General features: G+C 48.8%; 4 protein-coding genes across 9 annotated transcripts; 3 read left to right on the top strand and 1 right to left on the bottom strand.

Moving 5' to 3' along the window:
• The first annotated feature begins 847 nt into the window (after positions 1–847).
• LOC148075223 (WD repeat-containing protein 62-like) lies at positions 848–6,404 on the top strand. Its single transcript, XM_087794906.1, has 26 exons — positions 848–863; positions 1,157–1,274; positions 1,345–1,407; positions 1,521–1,578; positions 1,644–1,805; positions 1,877–2,011; positions 2,077–2,259; positions 2,382–2,530; positions 2,566–2,758; positions 2,819–2,946; positions 2,982–3,113; positions 3,204–3,295; positions 3,357–3,482; positions 3,579–3,649; positions 3,715–3,830; positions 3,919–3,994; positions 4,052–4,163; positions 4,226–4,289; positions 4,348–4,550; positions 4,630–4,667; positions 5,216–5,324; positions 5,387–5,511; positions 5,674–5,711; positions 5,787–5,950; positions 6,017–6,127; positions 6,190–6,404. Exons 1-26 carry the CDS (start codon positions 848–850, stop codon positions 6,402–6,404), a joined length of 2,997 nt encoding a protein of 998 aa, XP_087651032.1.
• On the top strand, positions 6,047–10,476 carry LOC148075222 (protein Atg16l2-like). Of its 2 annotated transcripts, none has more exons than XM_087795181.1 (19): positions 6,047–6,127; positions 6,299–6,767; positions 7,108–7,162; positions 7,240–7,306; positions 7,403–7,476; positions 8,007–8,258; positions 8,314–8,379; positions 8,441–8,503; positions 8,570–8,623; positions 8,685–8,784; positions 8,858–8,963; positions 9,026–9,096; positions 9,152–9,223; positions 9,321–9,438; positions 9,565–9,670; positions 9,752–9,901; positions 9,957–10,004; positions 10,116–10,217; positions 10,274–10,476. In XM_087795181.1, exons 2-19 carry the CDS (start codon positions 6,611–6,613, stop codon positions 10,365–10,367), a joined length of 1,755 nt encoding a protein of 584 aa, XP_087651307.1. In that variant the 5' UTR covers positions 6,047–6,127; positions 6,299–6,610; the 3' UTR covers positions 10,368–10,476. The 2 variants fall into 2 exon arrangements, with proteins under 2 accessions (XP_087651307.1, XP_087651308.1); XM_087795182.1 differs by having other exon boundaries at positions 6,077–6,127; positions 6,304–6,767.
• A 125-nt stretch (positions 10,477–10,601) lies between these two features.
• Positions 10,602–15,932, top strand: arrb1 (arrestin, beta 1). Of its 5 annotated transcripts, none has more exons than XM_087794807.1 (16): positions 10,602–10,698; positions 11,035–11,065; positions 11,154–11,214; positions 12,312–12,356; positions 12,427–12,623; positions 12,764–12,823; positions 12,882–12,949; positions 13,124–13,259; positions 13,322–13,406; positions 13,466–13,538; positions 13,618–13,755; positions 13,811–13,894; positions 13,958–13,981; positions 14,204–14,274; positions 14,536–14,584; positions 14,946–15,932. In XM_087794807.1, the coding sequence occupies exons 1-16, from the start codon at positions 10,679–10,681 to the stop codon at positions 15,043–15,045; spliced, it is 1,242 nt and encodes a 413-aa protein (XP_087650933.1). In that variant the 5' UTR covers positions 10,602–10,678; the 3' UTR covers positions 15,046–15,932. The 5 variants fall into 5 exon arrangements, 4 of the variants coding, with proteins under 4 accessions (XP_087650933.1, XP_087650932.1, XP_087650931.1 ...); XM_087794806.1 differs by having other exon boundaries at positions 10,681–10,698; positions 11,354–12,356; XR_015711814.1 differs by having other exon boundaries at positions 10,654–10,698; positions 11,154–12,356; positions 13,811–13,868; positions 14,946–14,964.
• Positions 15,933–15,955: 23 nt separating this feature from the next.
• On the bottom strand, positions 15,956–18,144 carry LOC148075220 (olfactory receptor 52L1-like). The gene is made up of 2 exons (XM_087794905.1): positions 18,134–18,144; positions 15,956–17,039 (listed from the first exon to the last, which is right to left on the bottom strand). Exons 1-2 carry the CDS (start codon positions 18,142–18,144, stop codon positions 15,956–15,958), a joined length of 1,095 nt encoding a protein of 364 aa, XP_087651031.1.
• Positions 18,145–18,227: the final 83 nt, after the last annotated feature.

The following is an 18,227-nucleotide window of genomic DNA, read 5'->3' as shown; positions in this document are numbered from 1 at the left end:
AGGCTGGATCAGAACACTGATGTGAGGAGGAGCCTGACCATGAATTGATCTGAAAGTAAGAACCAGAATTTTGAAGAACCAACAGAACCTTTATTTGTGGAGACACCAGAAGAACCAGAACCTGGACTGGACACGAGTCGTTATTGCCAGAAAACAGAACATTTAAAAATGGCAGTTTGATGTGGCGAACCAGGTGGAACCGGACCAGCACGGCCCTGCCACCAACCACACAGACCACCGACCACACATCATAGCTCAACCTAATTAGACTAGGACCTTTAAAACCGATGAGGAGGGTCAAGGGCGAGGCCACGCCCAACTCATCAACATCATTAATTTTGAAGTTTTTGAACCAGAAAGTTGATCCTGAAAGAAACTGGAAGCCAGTGAAGAGTTTTAAGGATCGGAGAAATGTGAGTTCTTCTACTTGAGCAGGTCAGAATTCTCGCTGCAGAGTTCTGAATCAACTGCAGGAAGTATGTATAGGTATTAATAATGCAAATTGGCTACCTGGAAAAATGGAAAAATCACTAGAATAATTCCACATTCACTATAAATCACATAAAATAATGTCTTGAAAGATCATTTTCTCTAGTGACGCGTTATGTCCTGTAGATGTCATTAAACTAACAATATCTTCGAAAGTTAGTTTGTCATTTTGTCAACGTTTACAACTATTTTATTGAATTATAAGCAACACATGTTTGAAAGAAAAACAGTAAATATAGCTTTTTGTATCTTAATATATTTTTAATTCGCATTCTTTGTGGTTTATTTTGTTAATATTTGTTTTCAAAATCCTTTTTTTCCCCTCCGCTATCGGTACCCTCCGTGTGACGTCTTGGTCATGGCAAGGATTCCTAGTAATCGACCACAGTTTCTAATCACAATCTCTGCCAATCACTTTTCCTGTGACGTCACCAGGTGTTCATTGTCAGTGGGCGGGGCCTCGTTTGTACCGAGCTCCCGCCAGTGACCAACACACGCTGCTCTTACGAACATCCAATTCGGTTTCACTGGACCGGTTTACAACAGCACTGGGTTCCTTCCACGGGGTTCGATGAACACGACGAGCAGACTGAAGCCCGAGGCGGGGCCTCAGCGGCGACCCTGCGGCTCTAAGGTGAGAGACGCCATCAAGTGTGTCGCGCAGCAGGTCGTGAGAGCGTGCGCGTGTTCCAGGTGCACCTGCAGAAAGTTTTGGGGATCTCTGCGGCGAGCAGCAGCGGCCTGACCTCTGACCCACACTCTGGCCAGGTGGCCTACCTCGCAGGGTAAATCTCAGATTTAGAGACCCACCCCCCCACACACCCTGCACACTCACGACTGACTGTTTGTTTTTAGTTGTGTTGTTGTGCTGCTCGACCCCACGAATAAGAAGCAAAGTCATATTGTCAACACAGCCAGGTATGATGAAGGTGTGAAGGATGAGGAGGAGGAGGAGGAGGAGGAGGAGGAGGAGGAGGAGGAGGAGGAGGAGGAGGAGGATGATGATGATGATGATGATGTCATCGTTACAGGAAGCCCTTCTCTGCTCTGGCATTTTCTACGGATGGCAAACTTCTGGTCACCGGAGAGGTGAGTTGGTCAGGGAGGTGTGTGTTATCTAGTACTAACTGAGTGTGTGTGTGTGTGTGTGTCAGAGTGGCTACCGTCCACGTGTGCAAGTGTGGACGCAAGATGGGCGACAGCTGGCTGAAGTCCAGAACCACAAATACGGAGTTTCCTGCGTTAGATTCTCTTGTGATGTTGTCATATCAGTGGGATTCCAGCACGACATGACTGTGTGTGTGTGGGACTGGAGGGTGAGTAAACGCACACACTCGCACATATAAACACACACTCGGGCTCTTCATTGACGGAGGTGCTGGACCAGAGGAACTCCGTGGTAGCCACCAACAAAGTGTCCAGCAGGGTGTTGTCTTTGTGCGTCTCTCCGGACGCTGGCTACTTCGTGACGGCGGGAAAGCGACACCTGAGGTTCTGGTACCTGGACGTCTCCATGCAGCAGGTGACTGACCAATCACAGCTCACCTGTGTCAGCCGGTATGGACCGGGCGGCTGCTCTGTGTGCAGAAGAACAGCACGGTCCCTCTGACCGGACGCTCGGCGTTGCTAGGCGACCACAAGGACAGCGTTTTCAGTGGCGTGGCGTGTGGGTGTGGCCCGATGGCGTCCAGAACCTTCTGCATCACCAGCTCTGCTGTTCTGTGTCGCCTCAACCAGAACCGAAAGCTTGAAGCCTCAATCCAACTCAAGGTCTGATCCCCCACTTTTTGTTTGTCTGCGAGGGAGTGTGTGGTGGAGTTTTTTGTCTCTGTGAGAGTGTTTGCGTCCATGAGAGTGTGTGTGATGGAGGGTTTGTGTGTGTCGGTCTTCAGGTGAGGGCGGCCAGTTGTGTGGCGGTCAGTGAGGACTGGGTCTTCTGCGGTTGTTCCCGGGGTCTCGTGGTTCTGGTGGGTCCTCAGGACCTGCAGCAGGTGGCCAGTCTTCCACTTCCACACAAGCTCGGCACGCCACAGGAGTCCGGGTATGAAACGCCCGCTGATGGGTCTTCGGACTGAGTTCGACTGACCTCTGTTGCTCCCACAGCGACCAATACCCGGACACCGTGGCCTTGACTTTTGACCCCATGGCTCGTCAGCTGACTTGCGTCTACAGTGACCACAGTGTGTACGTGTGGAAGGTCGATGAAATCAGCAGCATAGGCCTCATCTACTGTGCTCGGTACCACAGTGGCCCCGTGTGTAGCCTCCAGGTACTGTCAAGACCCCACAGAGTCCCTCTGCACCTGTAGTGACCGCCTCTCCCTCATTAGGAGTACCCGGAGCTGCAGGGCGTCGCACAGGCGTGTCTTCCCAAGTCCACCTTCTTTTCATGTTCCTTTGACAAAACGGTCCGGCTGTGGCACGGCAGCGCCCCCACTGGCTGCAGTGAGGTATGTCGGTAAGTGGAGGTGAGTGGGCGGTGCTTGACCAAAGGGGCTTATGGCCGCAGGACCTGCTGAAGGTGCTGCATCTGCCCAACCACAGCAGCTCCGAGGGCATCAAAGTTCTAAGCATCAGTCCTGACGGACGCTTCCTGGCTGCCGGAGACCGCAGTGGACACGTGTGGTGAGACGGCAATATGTACCGAGGATGAAGGGTCGGGGGGTGTTCCGAGCACCGAACTGGTCGCCATGACGATTCCACTTTATTCCGCAGGATCTTCTGCCTCAAGCTCCTCCAGCAACTGATAAAAATCCAAGCTCATGACTCTGAAGTCCTGTGTGTGGAGTTCTCTCCCCCAAACACAGGTGTGTGATGATGATGATGATAACAATGGTGTGTATAATGATTGATGATTGTGTGTATCAGGCGTCCACCTCCTGGTTTCGGGGAGCAGAGACAGACTGGTTCACGTCTATAATGTGGATCACAACTTTCGTCTGGAAAAAACTTTAAACGAACACTCGGCCGCTGTCACTGCAGTCAAGTTCACCGGTGTGTGTGTGTGTGTGTGTGTGTGTGTGTGTGTGTGTGTGTCTGTCTGTCCGTCCGTGGATCTGAGTTTGTCTCAGTTGTGTGTGTGTGTCTCAGGTGCGGGAGGTCGTGTGACTCTTGTGACGTGCGGACTGGACAAGAGTGTTTACTTCTATGCTGTGGATCAGGTGAGCAGTCATGTGATGCAGTTGTTTTTGATTTGCTGATGTGTGTGTGTTTGTGTGTATGAAAGACGGCGGACTGTGTGACGCTGGTCCGGACCGGTCACGTGGTGGAGAAGGTGGCTCTGTACGACATGGACTCGTTCGGCACCAGCATGGCTGTGGCTTGTCAGGACAGAACCGTTCGGTAAGTATGCGTCACCATTCAAGTCCTTGCTAAGCCAAAGGTGTTTGTATGTATGTATGTATGTGTGTGTGTGTGTGTGTGTGTCCAGTGTGTACAACGTGGACTCTGGGAAGTTGAGCGGCAGCATGAGAGGTTCTCTCAGCAGTGAAGGTTCTCTGTTCAAGGTGACCTTCATGAAGAGTCTTGGGTGTAGTTCTGGCCTTCACTCGTCCCTCTCACAGGTCCAGTTGGACCCATCCGGCTCCTTCCTAGCGACCAGCTCTTCGGATAAGGACGTCAGTGTGTTCGACTACAAATCGAGTCAGTGTGTGGCCAAGTTGTACGGTCACTCCGGTGAGGTTCCCGTCTGGTCCACCTTCACCGACACATTGTAACCCATCTTTTTTTTTCTATAGAGATCGTTACCAGTCTACTGTTTAGTCGTGATGGACGTCACCTGATCACTTCCTCCGGGGACAGGTGAGCGTCCCCGTACTGGTCTCCTCACTTGAGACCTCACCTTCACCGTCTGCTGCAGCTGCGTGTTCTTGTGGCGGCTGGACTCGCTTACGGGAAGCATGAAGCCGAGCGAAGAGGTGACGACAGCTGCCCCGTTCGTCTACGGAGCGTCTTCCGTCCTGCTTCCTATACAGGAGGATGACACCTGTGACGCCTCACCTGCTGAAGCTAGCAGGGGGTTGAAGGAAACTCCGGGCAAACGTCTCGCCTCAGATGCTGAAGGTGAAGTGCAGGCTGTTGTCAGGAGAACGCAGCCCGAGGGTCTTATTGTTGTGTTGAAGATTGTTTTGTGTTATTGTAGAGAGTGAGCCCAAGATGCCACGCTGGTACCGGAAAATGGTGCGTTGGTGTGTGATTGGGTGTCTATGTGTGATTCAGTGTCAATGTCTGTGTTTGTGTGTCTTTTGTCTTAATCTAAATTGTGTCTGAATGTGTGCATTTGTGCTTGTGCCTGAATATTTGTTTGTGCATGTGTCTGAATGTGTGTGTGTGTGTTTGTGCACGTGCCCGAGTCTGTGTGTGTGTGTGTGTATGTCTTAGTCTCTGTGTGCATGATGGCTGAGGGCCAAAATTGTTGTGTTGAAAATGTTTTGTGTTGTTATAGAGAGCAACGCCGGTACTGGAAAAAGTTGCATTGATGTGGTTTTTGCATTTATGTGCGATTGTGTTTCAATGTCTGTGTTTTGCGTGTCTGAATCTCTGTGTGTGAGTTTCTGCATATGTACGACTCTGTGTGTGCGTCTGTTTGTTCACTTGTTCAAGTCTTTGTGTGTTTGTGCACATGTATGAGTCTTAATGTGTGTGTGTTTGTACATGTATACGAGTCTGCGTGCACGTGTAATAGTGTGTGTGCATGTGTTTTTGCATGTCTGCGTGTGTGTGTTCAGATGGGTCAAGGTGACATCAGCCCTGCCCCTGTCACACCAGCCCCGTGGGGGATCATCTGCGTGTACTCAACCCCGCCCTCAAAGAATGGAAATGAGACTCCAGTCAAAGGTCAGAACCGGGTCTGGTCCATGAGTAAGACTTAGTCTTATGAAGTGTCTCCGGTGCTGCAGCACATGAGCCCGGGCCGGGCCGTCGTCGCTGGGTGATGCCGACCAAACCTCGATTCCTGCATGTGAAGCAGCTGCCGGAGGAATCGGACCTGGGGGCGGACTCGGATCCAGGACCAGATAAAGTGGTGAACATCAGTGGTTCTCGTTCTTTTTATGGTCGTTGAAGTTGAACTGATCAGTCTGTAAAATGAGTCAGATGGTGTCCCGGATCTGACTGAAGACTCAGTGGTCCTTCAGGTTTAGTGACGAACAGTCCTGACGGATGATTGATTTGTGCCTGTGTGCAGGTGACGCCCCCTGCAGGTGAAGCACCCCACATAGGCAGGTGAGTGGTGAGGTCACACTTCAGAGTCATTTGGAAACGTGAGTCAGTGGTTCAGGTCCACCACGTGTCTTTCAGGGATGACCCAGATGTGGTGGAGAGGAGATCCTCAGTGAAGGTCCAGCAGGCGACTGGACATGCAGACATCGGCCTCGACGAGCAGCCCGTGACATCGGACGGTCTGAGTTGGAGCGGCCCAGTGCACGGTCTAGACCCGAACAACTCGGTTCTGAACCTCTTTGGTATGACCCAAGTTTTTGTTGCCTTGATCTGCGGAATCACCTTCCTCTGATCTTTGACCCTTTAAGAGAGATTCAACAACGACCTGCAGAACCTCCCTGAGGGGCCCCAGATCCTGAACCGGAGACCTGGCATCTCCACCATGTCCTGTCCAGAACCTGCCTCAGGTTGTGCACATGGTGAGAACCAACTTAGGATCCACTCTGAAAGGGATCACTATTTAAAATCTTTGTCCAGAAAGATCACGTCTTGACCTTCTGTGTGGCACCCCCTGCTGTGCGGAGCTTGTTAGAACAGGAACATGCTGACTGTCGGTCTAATATTGAGTCACCAGAAGTGTCTCTCCGCAGGGCAGCCAAGCAACATACCAGCAGAGAGCGGACGAACCAGGAAGTTGAGATTCCAGAGGAGGCGGAGGACTTGAAAAGAACTTTGGTTTTTGACCCGGACATGTGATTGTTTTGTTGTTGATTCTTTTATCGTTGAATAAAATGAGTAAGTATCTGAAACTACGTGGGCGGGTGAGCTGAGGAAGGTGTGGCTCCAGGTTATTCTACTGGACCGGTTGAGTCAATCAGTCCGAATTCCATCAGACGGGTCGCTCATTGGCCCGGAGCGTCAATCTCAAAAGTTCCTGTACTCTGGCACGGAAGTAAACAAACATGGCGAACGCAGCGGTCCTGGCCGAGTCCAGTCACCCGGTGCCGGCGCCGACCGACACCGACAGCCGGGCGGGTTCCTGGAGGAGACACATCGTGCGTCAGCTGAAAGTTCGAGACGCGGAGCAGCGCGACAGGTTCCGCGATCTCATACGGTTCTGTGAGTCCAGTTTTGTTGATCCAGAGGGACGTTAAAGTAGTTCTAAATTTAACTACAGACGACAGAATTTTTAAATTAAATCTCAGAGATGAATGTCGGGTCAGCAGGGGTGACCTGATGACGTCAGGGATGGACGGGATGACGTCAGTTCATTGACGCTTCTCATCTAAATTCCTCATCTGACTTCACTCCTCACCTCTATTCTCTCACTCTATTGACTCCTCTTTCTTGCCTCCTCATCTCTCCTCATTGGACCCATCCTCTTACTGACTCCTTACTCCAGATGTATAGATTCTAGTGGTTCTGTTCGTTTGGGTTGATGTCGTTTGTTCTGTTCCAGACTCGGAGCTCCTTAAGAAAACATGTCTGAGCAACGTTCATAAGAGCAAAGTCAGGTGACCTGAACTCACCATCACACTTGAGCAATACTGTGTGTGGGAGAGAGTGTAATAGTTCACGTGTATGTGTGCAGTAGTCAGCCGAGTTCTGCCTCCTCGCTGTTGGACCAGAAGCAGCAGTTGAAGAAAACATCTGGAGATGTGAGTCACACAAGCCACGGGTCATGTGATCCTGACAATGAAGACCATTACCTGCTATCTTGTGTGTTTCTACTACTGTTTGTGTCTCTTGTCCAGTTGGCCTTCCAGGTGGTTCAGATGCAGCGAACTGTTGGAACCAGAGACCAGACTCTGTTGCAGCAGAGAGACAGGTACCTGTCTGTGTTATATGCATGTCTATCAGGGCCATCAGAATATTAAATGGTTGAATTAAAAATGTCAAGAATTTAAATGTTCTTTGAATAATATTAATACAAAAGTAAAACATGTTTTTTTTTTAATTCCAATAATTCAAAAACACATTTTCTAAACTCTTTTTTTTATTTTTTTTTATTCATAGTCTTTTAAAATATAAAATGCAATTGTGACACTATTATACACACATAACTATAATGAATCACAGGGCAACAAATTCAAAATAAAAGCATTTTGAAAAATGAAGCTTTAGAATATTATTATTACTATATATTTGGAATATCCAACTATGTGGAAAAAACTATTGATTTTAGTAATTCTTTTAACTTAAATTTTTAAATGATTCCATGCTTATAAAACATTAAAAAAATAATCTGTTTCAATATTTGAAATGTTCAATTCAACCGTTCATGTTCCTAATGAAATTCACAAACTGATTACACTAAACATACTTCCATAGTTTTACACTCACAACAAACACTCTCAGGCTCCAGCAGAAGCAGATGCAGCTGGAGGGTGCGCTCGAGTCTCGTCGGAAGCTGCAGAGAAGGGTGGAGCTCCTACAAGAGGTGAACTGGACCCTGAAGTCCAAGTATGATGCACTGCTCGAGTGCCGGCGCCGGACCGAGTCCAACCTCAAGGAGGAAAAGATGAAGCAGGCTCACCGGCTGGACACCATCATCCTCCAGAAGCAACTGGCTGCAGCCCAGATGAACAGTCGGCTTGAGAGGCGCTGCAGGTACCACGTGACCCACTCAATTGCCCGTCCAGCATCTGATGCTTCCTTCCTGCAGAAAAAGAGACGTCTGTATCCAAAAAGATCTACAGGCTGTGTCCCGGTCGAAGATCCAAGTGGACCAGTAAGACTTTGAGGAAATGGACTGTGAGTTTAGTGTTCTGACCCATCTATGTGTTCGTCAGATTTCCCGGCACTACGACATCTCCAGGTCGAGACAGGCAACCAGAACACCCGAGCCTGGTCAGGTGAGTTTGGACCGGGTCAGACCCTAATTAGGAGACTGCTAACCAAATCAAATGTTGCCGTTCAAGGTCAGCCTCGGCCCGATCGAGCCGGATACTGGTGTCCATCAAAGGCCTATTCAAGTGAGTGAGTGAGTGAGTGACCGGAGAGGAAGTGATGTAACAGACATGTGTCATGCGATAGGAAGCGGCGAGGGAGCTCTGTCAGCAGTTTGGACGAGGACTCGTGGCTCCCTGCGAGAAGAGGTCATGCCCAAGTACCTACCAGATCGCTTCATGTTTTGGTACGGCCCGGTGCGACCAATTACTGGTTCTGATTGGTGGTCAGATCCTGACGGATTCTCCTTTCCCTGACAGGAGGCCCACGAGCAAGGCATCAACGCCGTCCAGTTCTGCTCCAGTTCTAACATGCTTGCCACGGGTGGAACGGACCGGGTCATCAAGTTGTGGGAGGTGTCGGCGGGTAGGATGAGACTGCTTCTGATTGGGTCACGGGTGTCAATTCTGCCTGTGTGATGTCATCAGGCCTGCTGACCCACAGACGCACCCTGGAGGGCAGCACGGACGGGATCACCCGCGTGGACTTTGACAGCTCGGTGTGTAGAACCAAGTCTACCATCATGCCCTGACCTGATCACGTGACTCTTTCAGGGGTTGAGGGTTCTGGCTGCGTCCTACGACAAGTCGGCGTTGTTGTGGCGTTTGGACGACCCAGCTCCGAAGGTAACTATGACGACGATCATGACGTCAGCGATTGGCTTTTCTGGAGGTTTTGATCAACCGGCTCTGAGACCAGTTTTGTGTGTGTGTGTGTTTTCAGATCACCCTCACCGGGCACAGCAGGAAGGTCACAGCTGCCAGGTTCATATCTCTCCACCAGGTGGTGACTGGCGGCGCTGATGGAACTGTCAGACTCTGGGACCTTCACATGGCTGCCTGTAGGTGTCACAAGCTAGGGGCTGCTCAACAAGTCTCACAAGGCCTGACCGATCCTGTTTTTGTCTTTGTCGTTTTGTGTGTGTGTGTGGGGGTGTGTGTGTGTGTGTGTGTGTGCACACACTCAGGTGTGAAGGTGGCAGATGCGGCGTCGTTCTGCAGCGACGTGTTGTGTTGTGACAGCAGCTTTATCAGTGGACACTTAGACGGCCGGGTCCGAGTGTGGGACCCCAGGTGAGCATTTGTTGTCATGGTCACCCTTGTCATCCTTGGCGACAGTGATGTGTGATGACTGTTACATGTGTGTGTGTCCAGGATGTCCATGGTGGTCCAGCAGCTTCCCGCTCTCGGCAAAGTCACGTCTTTGGACGTCACCGCCGACCACCGGCAGATGCTGACCTGTTGCCGTGACGACTGTCTCCAGCTCACTGACCTGAGGATGCAGAACAAGAGCGCCACCTTCAGGTGATACTGTCCAGTTATACTCCTGTGGTTCCTCTCACTCACTGGTCTGTCCCAGAGCCGACGGATTCTCCTGCTGCAGCGACTGCACACGTGCGGTTCTTAGGTGAGACGGACACACACACACACACACACACACACACACACGCACACGCACATGCACACAAACACACAGTGACGGGGCATTTGGTTGAGACCATTTTTTCGGGCTTTTCAGTCCAGACGGTGGTTTGGCGGCGGCCGGTTCTGCAGATGGAAGCGTTTTTGTGTGGAACATGTCCAGCGGCGTCCTGGAGACTCGCCTGAGTGACAGACACAGGTAGCTTATTTGAAGGTCTAGTGGTCCCTGATGCTTAAATAACCATCTGTCTTCAGGTCTGGGGTCACCGCCGTGTCCTGGTCCGTGTCGGGCGACTACCTGGTGAGCGTGGACAAGAGCTGCCAGGCCGTCCTATGGAGCTCCATGTGAATCAATCACAGAGAAGAATGTGTACATCAATGTGTTACTTTTTTACCCTGGTTGTTGCATTTTTTACCCATGTGTGTCGTTTTTACTTTTACAAATAAACTGCCGAGATATTGACTCAATACTGTGTCTGTATTGATTACCAACTGTCAGTGTGCAGCTTCTCATATCGCCACTAGAGGGCAGAAAATCTTAATTTACAACTTCCTGTGTGTGCGCCTCTCGGAGAGAGAGAGAGTCAGAGAGAAGATCCTTTTCAGTTTCCACGGTGACGGCATTCCTACATTTTCCTCTATCATCTGCCGTCCTGAACCATGGGAGAGAAAGGAACCAGGTGAGTGTTAGCGTTCTGGTTGTGTGGTGTTCAGGTTGTGTGTTTTGTGTTGAGTTCCATGGTTGTCAGGTTGTTAAGTGAGTCCAGATAGTGCGTTGAGGCTCGTGTGTTCAGGTTCTGGTCAGTGTTTTTGTTTTGTGTCGTGCGTTCAGGTTGTGTGTTGTTCGGGTTCTGTGGTGCGTTCTGTTCAATCTGAAACTTCGTTCCAACGTTGCTGTTGCTGAGGCTTAAGGCTCGGACTGTCCGTGAACTCAGCAGCACTCAGCATCTCCCTGGAGTGTTTCTGATGGTCACTAATGGACTGAATCTTCAGCCGAGCGTGTGTTTGTGTTTCAGAGTGTTCAAGAAGTCCAGTCCCAACGGGAAGGTCGGTGTCTTCCCCTCTTTTTTTTTCTTTTTTTTTTGTTCATCCCTGTGTCCTCCTGATAGCTGAACATCAGCACCTGTCCCCTCAGCTCACCGTCTACCTGGGCAAGAGGGACTTTGTTGACCATGTGGACCTGGTAGAACCAGTCGGTGAGTCGTCCCAGTTAGCTCATGATCATCAACTTCATCGTCCTCATCGTCACCCGCATATTTATCGTCCTCTTCATCATCTAATTCTGCATAATCCCCTGCATATTCTCATTATCATCAACTTCTTTGTCACCATCAGCATCGTCATCATCCTCCTCACCTCAACTTCTTCCTCCTCCTCCTCCTCATCACCTGCATGCTGTTAATATCATCATCTACACCAGGGGTGGGCAAACTCGTTCCTCAAGGGCCGCAGGGTGTGCAGGTTTTTGTTCCAACCGATCGAGCATGCACATTTTAACCAATGAGGTTTCAGCTGAAACAAGCTACACCTGACTGATGATCAACTGATTACACTCCTTAGATACCTGATTGGTCAAAATGTGTCCTCTTGATCGGTTGGAACAAAAACCTGCACACCCTGCGGCCCTTGATGACTGAGTTTGCCCACCCCTGTTCTACACCATCCTCCTCCTCCTTATTAACTGCATATTTTTCCATCATCTTTATTATTTTTATCCCCATCACTAGACTTTTTTGTCATTATAATCGTCATCATTAAATGCATGTTTGTTATTATAATCTTCTTCATCATCATCATATCATCAACTGCATGTTTGTTATTACCATCATCATCATCATCATCACTATCACCTGCATCATCTTCGTCATAATCATCATATCATCAACTGCATGTTTGTTTTTATCATCTTTTTCATCATCATCAACTGCATGCTTGTCATTATTATCATCATCACCTGCATGTTTGTTATTATCATCATCATCATAATCACCTGCATCATCTTCATCATAATCATCATCATATCATCAACTGCATGCTTGGTATCATCATCATCATCATCACCGGCATCATCTTCATCATAATCATCAACTGCATGCTTGTCATTATCATCATCATCATCATCACCATCACCTGCATCATCTTCATCATGATCATCATCATATCATCAACTGCATGCTTGTCATTATCATCATCATCATCATCACCATCACCTGCATCATCTTCATCATGATTGTCATCTTCTTCAGCAGCAGGGTTGTGGTTCTGGTTCAGTCTTCTCAGTGTTGTGTTGCAGACGGTGTAGTTCTGGTGGACCCGGAGTACCTAAAGGAGCGGAAAGGTGAAGATCTGATCTCACTCAGATCTGATCACTCCTGACTGGGTGACTGACACATACCTTGTACCTGCAGTGTTCGTGACTCTCACCTGCGCGTTCCGATATGGCCGCGAGGACTTAGATGTCCTTGGCTTAACCTTCAGGAAGGACTTGTTCGTGTCCAGCATTCAGGTGTTCCCTCCTCTGCCCGGAGACCATCCCAGTCCAACTCGCCTGCAGGAGCGACTGCTTAAGAAGCTGGGAGAGCAGGCGCAACCTTTCACCTTCCAGGTAATACTGAAGTGTGATGTGATCAGTGTCGTGGTGCATTCAGGGGTCATGGGGATTTCACGTTTAGGTGTTGTGTTCAGGAGGTACTGTGTGTTAATTGGCTGTGGTGTGTTCAGGGTCACATGATGTTTGTCTGACAGGTGCCCGTCAACCTCCCGTGCTCCGTCACGCTGCAACCTGGACCCGAGGACACAGGGAAGGTGAGGATGGTTGTCGCCCATGCTGAGTTTCTGGGTCTGACCCATGGACTCTGTGCAGGCCTGCGGCGTGGACTTCGAGGTGAAGGCATTCTGTGGCGAGTCTGCAGACGAGAAGATCCATAAGAGGTAAAGCGTCATCAATGATGGATGTACGTCTCATTAGCTGCTTCCTGTTGCCGTCAGCGATTCCATCGATACTGATCCATTACCTCCGGACCATCTGTGGCATCCTGTCACTGCTGCTGGGCCAATCTCGGGGTCACTGTCAGGTTCTTTTTCACCGGGTCGGTTCTCTCACAGGAACTCGGTGCGTCTGGTGATCCGGAAGGTCCAGTATGCTCCAGAGAAACCGGGTCCACAACCAACGGCGGAGACCACACGCCAGTTCTTGATGTCGGACAAACCTCTGCACCTGGAGGCGTCGCTGGACAAGGAGGTCCCACCTGACCTTTGAACCCATGTGACCATGACAAAGTCTGACTATACTTTTGTGTACAGGTTTATTACCATGGAGAGACCATCAGTGTCAACGTGCACGTGACGAACAACACCAGCAAGACGGTGAAGAAGATGAAGATCACGGGTGAGTGTGTGTCAGTGTGCGTCCTTGAATATCGGTGTGTAACAGAGTTGTGTCTACAGTACGTCAGTTCGCAGATATCTGTCTGTTCAGCTCAGCTCAGTACAAGTGTCCAGTGGCAATGGAGGAGTCGGAGTGAGTCCTCTTGCAAGTGCTGCTGCTCTTTCTCAATGTACCAGCAGGGCTGCCATTTATTCCAGAATCTCTGTTCCAGTGACATGGTTCTGCCCAGTTCCACGTTTTGCAAAGTCTTCTCTGTTACGCCGTTTCTGGCCAACAACCGGGACAAGCGCGGTCTGGCCCTGGATGGGAAGCTGAAGCATGAGGACACCAACCTGGCGTCCAGCACACTGTGGGTGACCTCGGGTCGGTCTGGGTTCGCCCACTCACACTCCTCTGTCCCGCAGGTCGTCTGTTGGCACCAACAATGAGGTTCTTGGTATCATCGTGTCCTACAGAGTGAAGGTGAAGCTGGTGGTGACACGAGGCGGGTCAGTACAGAACCAAAGAAACGCTGATCAAATTAACCTGACTGATCACATGATTTCTTTCAGGATCCTGGGAGACTTGACAACAAGGTGTCCTTGATTGTGAATAAGTTTGTGTGTGTTTGTGTATCTGTGTGTGTGTGTGTGTGTGTGTGTACTTAGGAGTGATGCTAATTCTGTGGTGATGTGTTGTGGCGGTGAGTCTTTGTTTATGTGTGGGTGTGTTTGTACAAGTGTGTGTGTGTGTGTGTGTAAGCTAGCGTCACAGTTGTGTTACTTTCAGAGTTGTGTAACGGTTCATGTGTGTTACAGTGATGTGTGTGTGGAGCTTCCATTCACACTCATGAATCCCAAACCGTGTGACGACTTCCTGTTAGACAACGGTGAGTTCTGCAGTTGGTACCAGACTGACCCGGCTGTCATACGTGCTCAAGGTCCAAACAGTGACGATGACGACGTGTGTCATTAAGATTGGTGGCGTGGTTATGAGTTATGGGTTGTACAGACAAAAATAATTGTATTGTAATGTCATCAATAGTCCCAGTTTGGACCTGGACTCGGACCAACAGCCGAGTCAGTACTTAAAACATTGACTATGATGGTTCCGTATTGTTCTGACTTCTTTCTTTCTTTCTTTCTTTAAGCTCCAGAGGATATTGCTATCAGCACAAACTTGATCCAGTTTGATACCAAGTAAAAAACTTTTTTTTTCTCCGATTGGCTGAAAGCTTGATCACATGACCTTTTAACATTTACATCAGATGCTGTATGCCAGGGGTCTCAAACTTGTGACTTATGGTACAGATGCCTCCATTTATGACCTTGTTCTGAGCATAGGACTCATTATCAGTACAGTATCAGATGTTTGAGGAATTAAGATCAAATGTTATAACACAGAAAATCATCAACAAAATATGAATAAAATTTGGATTGTATGCAGAAAAATAACTGAAACTGCGGCCAGTTGAGTTTGGGACCACTGCTGTATGTGCTAAGCTATGCTAACTATTTTCCTTGGCATTGACTTGATTAAGTTGTTCGTGTCCTCCCGCAGCGACGATGACTTTGTCTTCGAAGATTTCGCCCGCCAACGCTTGATCTGCGCCAAAGAGGACGACAAGCCCGTTAACTCTGCAAACCTGAGTGAAACATAGAGGCACGGAGCTACGGACGAGACACGAAGGTCAAAGTGGTCGGTCCTGGTGACGCCCTGTCCATGTTATTGTTCGTCCTGAAGGTGTTGATGTGTCACCGAGCAGCACCGCGAGGTGAAGTCGTGGCACCGTACCTTCGCATGTTAGAGAAGCTCCAATTCGCGACAGCGAAGCTTGTGTCGTCAGAGGTCGGAGGAAGTTCTAAGCCTGCGGGTCACCTGGCCTGATCGGCCAATCACCACTGGCTGTGCATGAAGTTATTATTAATCGTAACGGAGAAATGGAGGAACCGACATGTCTGGAGATGAAAATGCCTGTGATCTGCAGTGACCCCAATCTAATATCTAGATCTCGATCTACAAGCTAGACCTGATCCACTGTCTAGACCCTAATCCACTATCCCATCGCCACATCTCCAATCTTGATCCATTATGAAAAACCCTATGGATCACACTCATTACCCACAATCTAGACCCATTTCAAAGTCCTTAACCTGATCCAATCTATACCCTGTTCCAAGACCTGAACCTGTATTCCCCGGTCCATTTTTTTTAGACCCTGATCTACTTCCTTGGTACCAATTCATGTCTATGGACTGAATTACATAGAGCAGGGGGGGAACCACATTCTCAACCCAGATCCAATGACTACAATTAAAAACATGTTGTTAACCCTGACGCCGATCTAGACCATGTCCTTGACCCTGATCTAGTGTCAACTGTGATGTCATGGTCAGTTGAACAATGAAACGAAATGTCAGAACTCAAGTTTATATACACTATTATACCTTGTGATGGTTATTTTTCTTTATTATCTGTTTGTAACTGGTGAAGGTATGCTTATAAAAGAAATGACAAAAAAAAACTATAACAACAAAAATAAAAGAAAATCAGATTTAAAAGTTTGGATTTCAAATGTTCTCTTTCTGATGTATGAGGATTGTGTCCCCCAAAGTCACAGGTTTAGCGGGGTGCTGGTGTGGTGGCAGCACTTTGTCACTATGGGGTACCACAAGGCCTTTTTGACCCAGGCCAGTTGGAGTGACCCTGACCTTCACTGGGATTTTGAAGAGCTTGTAGAACCCATTTCTGATTTCGGTGGTCCGGACCCCATAGATGACGGGGTTGATCGTGGCTGGAACCAGGATGTACATAAGCGCCAGGAGGGTGTTGGCGTCGGTTGGGATGGGGATGTTGAGGTTTTGCGACAGAAAGGTGACACTGCCCACCAGGTAGAAGGTCATCATCACTATAAGGTGAGTCCCGCAGGTGTGGAATGCCTTCCAGCGTTCTTCGCCACCAGTGGCTTGCAAAACTTCACGGAGGATCCTTAAGTAGGAAAAAAAGATTAGCGGTATGTCTACTCCCACGAAGCACACAATGACAGCCAACCCAGCTGCCCGGCTGCTGGTCGTATCGCCACACGCCAGGCCCACCAATGCCATGTGGTCACAGTAACAATGCTGGAGCACGTTGGAACCGCAGAAGCGCAAGGATCCCGCCAAACCCACCAGGGTCCCAATAATGGTGCTGCTGCGCACTACGGTGAAGAATAGCAGTTTGGTCAACACAGACGAGTCCATGATATCGGCGTAGCGTAGTGGTCGGCAGATTGCCATGTACCGGTCCAATGCCATGGCCAGCAGCAGTGTGGATTCTACTGAAGACAGGAAGTGGGTGATAAACATCTGGGCCAGGCAGCCCACCAGTGAGATATGGTTCTGGTCGAAAAGAAGTGCGAGGATCGTGCTAGGGACGATGGCCGATGTCCCAGCGATGTCCACCATGCAGAGCAACCCGATAAGCAGGTACATGGGCCCGTGTAGGCGTTCTGAGCTGAAGATAACGTAGAGCAGCAGCATGTTCCCGATCATTGCTGTAATGTAGAACGCTGTCAAAGGCAGCACCAGGAATTGCCGGTGCTCCTGCAGCTCTGGAAAACCATCGAACATGAAGTTTCTGTGAGACAAGTTCTCGGCCACAGTCGCCCATAACCTGGTGGAGACACAAAATGATAAACATGACTGTTACTGTGATGATGGAGTTACAACACCAGATCCACACAGAACAGTAATTGCCCTTTTCCAATTATCAACTCTACTCAATTAAACCCGATCTCTTTACTCTTTTTGTTGAATTTACACCAGCAAAGTCATTTAAGCAGATTTAATTTTTTAGGATTTCAAGCTGAAATCAGAAACAGAAACAAACCGCCATTAAAGTAAATCCACTGCAAAAAGGAGTATGGTAAGTCGGTCTGAAAAGGTGGTCTGCTACCTTTTTGTATCAGGAATGTGCACCACTGCCTCCAAGTTTTTGCAGCACTATGTTATGATGGTCGCGCCCACCATAAGTAGGTAGCAAAGCTTGTGATAACGCAACACAATAGAGTCGAGTCTAGGATGTCTGGAACTGTTTACTGGTTCCATTGCAAGTTCTGAAGCTATTTTTCCGAGGTCTTGGTTAAAACATTACCAGCTAAAACCTCAACTTGTTCACGATGGCAGCCCCCAGCCCATCACTGTGGAAGCAGGTATGAAACCTGAACCATTAGGAAAAGTAAGTAAGTAATTTATATTTATAGAGCGCTTTTCCAGACCAGGGTCACAAAGCGCTTAAACAATCGAAACAATACTCAATAAGATATATATACTTCAAAACAAATAAAAACATCTTAAGATGTTTCTTGAAGGAGTCAGTAGATCCATCAAGCGCAAAGAGAAAGGAAGATCATTCCAAAGCTTAGGAGAAAGAGCCCTGGAAGGATTTCTCTCCTCTGGTCCTGAACCGTGTTCAGGAACCATCAGTAGATTCTGATCCACAGACCTCAGAGCCTGAGCTGGGGTGTAAGGCTGGATCAGATCAGTGATGGAAGGAGGAGTCTGACCATGAATAGATCTGAAAGTAAGAACCAGAATTTTAAAGTTGATCCGAAAGAAACTGGAAGCCAGTGAAGACCACGTTGTCCAAGTGTCCGAGGCCTTGAACGCAGGTTTTGGTATAATAATAATAATTGGCCCTGTCTGCTGGTCAGTGAAATACTTCCCAGTGTGGTGTTTGTCTGTGTGGGTAAAAGGGTAAAAGCGTACCTGCTGTCCATCGTCGACTTCTCATCCAAAAAGACAACGCTCTTGGTCAGGGGGTCTTTTATATGAGTCCCGACTTCCCCCACAAGAACCGAAC

This window comes from Callionymus lyra, chromosome 7 (genome assembly GCF_982586985.1).
Source record: "Callionymus lyra chromosome 7, fCalLyr1.hap1.1, whole genome shotgun sequence".
NCBI classification, from domain to species: Eukaryota; Metazoa; Chordata; class Actinopteri; order Syngnathiformes; family Callionymidae; genus Callionymus; species Callionymus lyra.
This window is presented reverse-complemented; position numbering and strand designations above follow the sequence as displayed.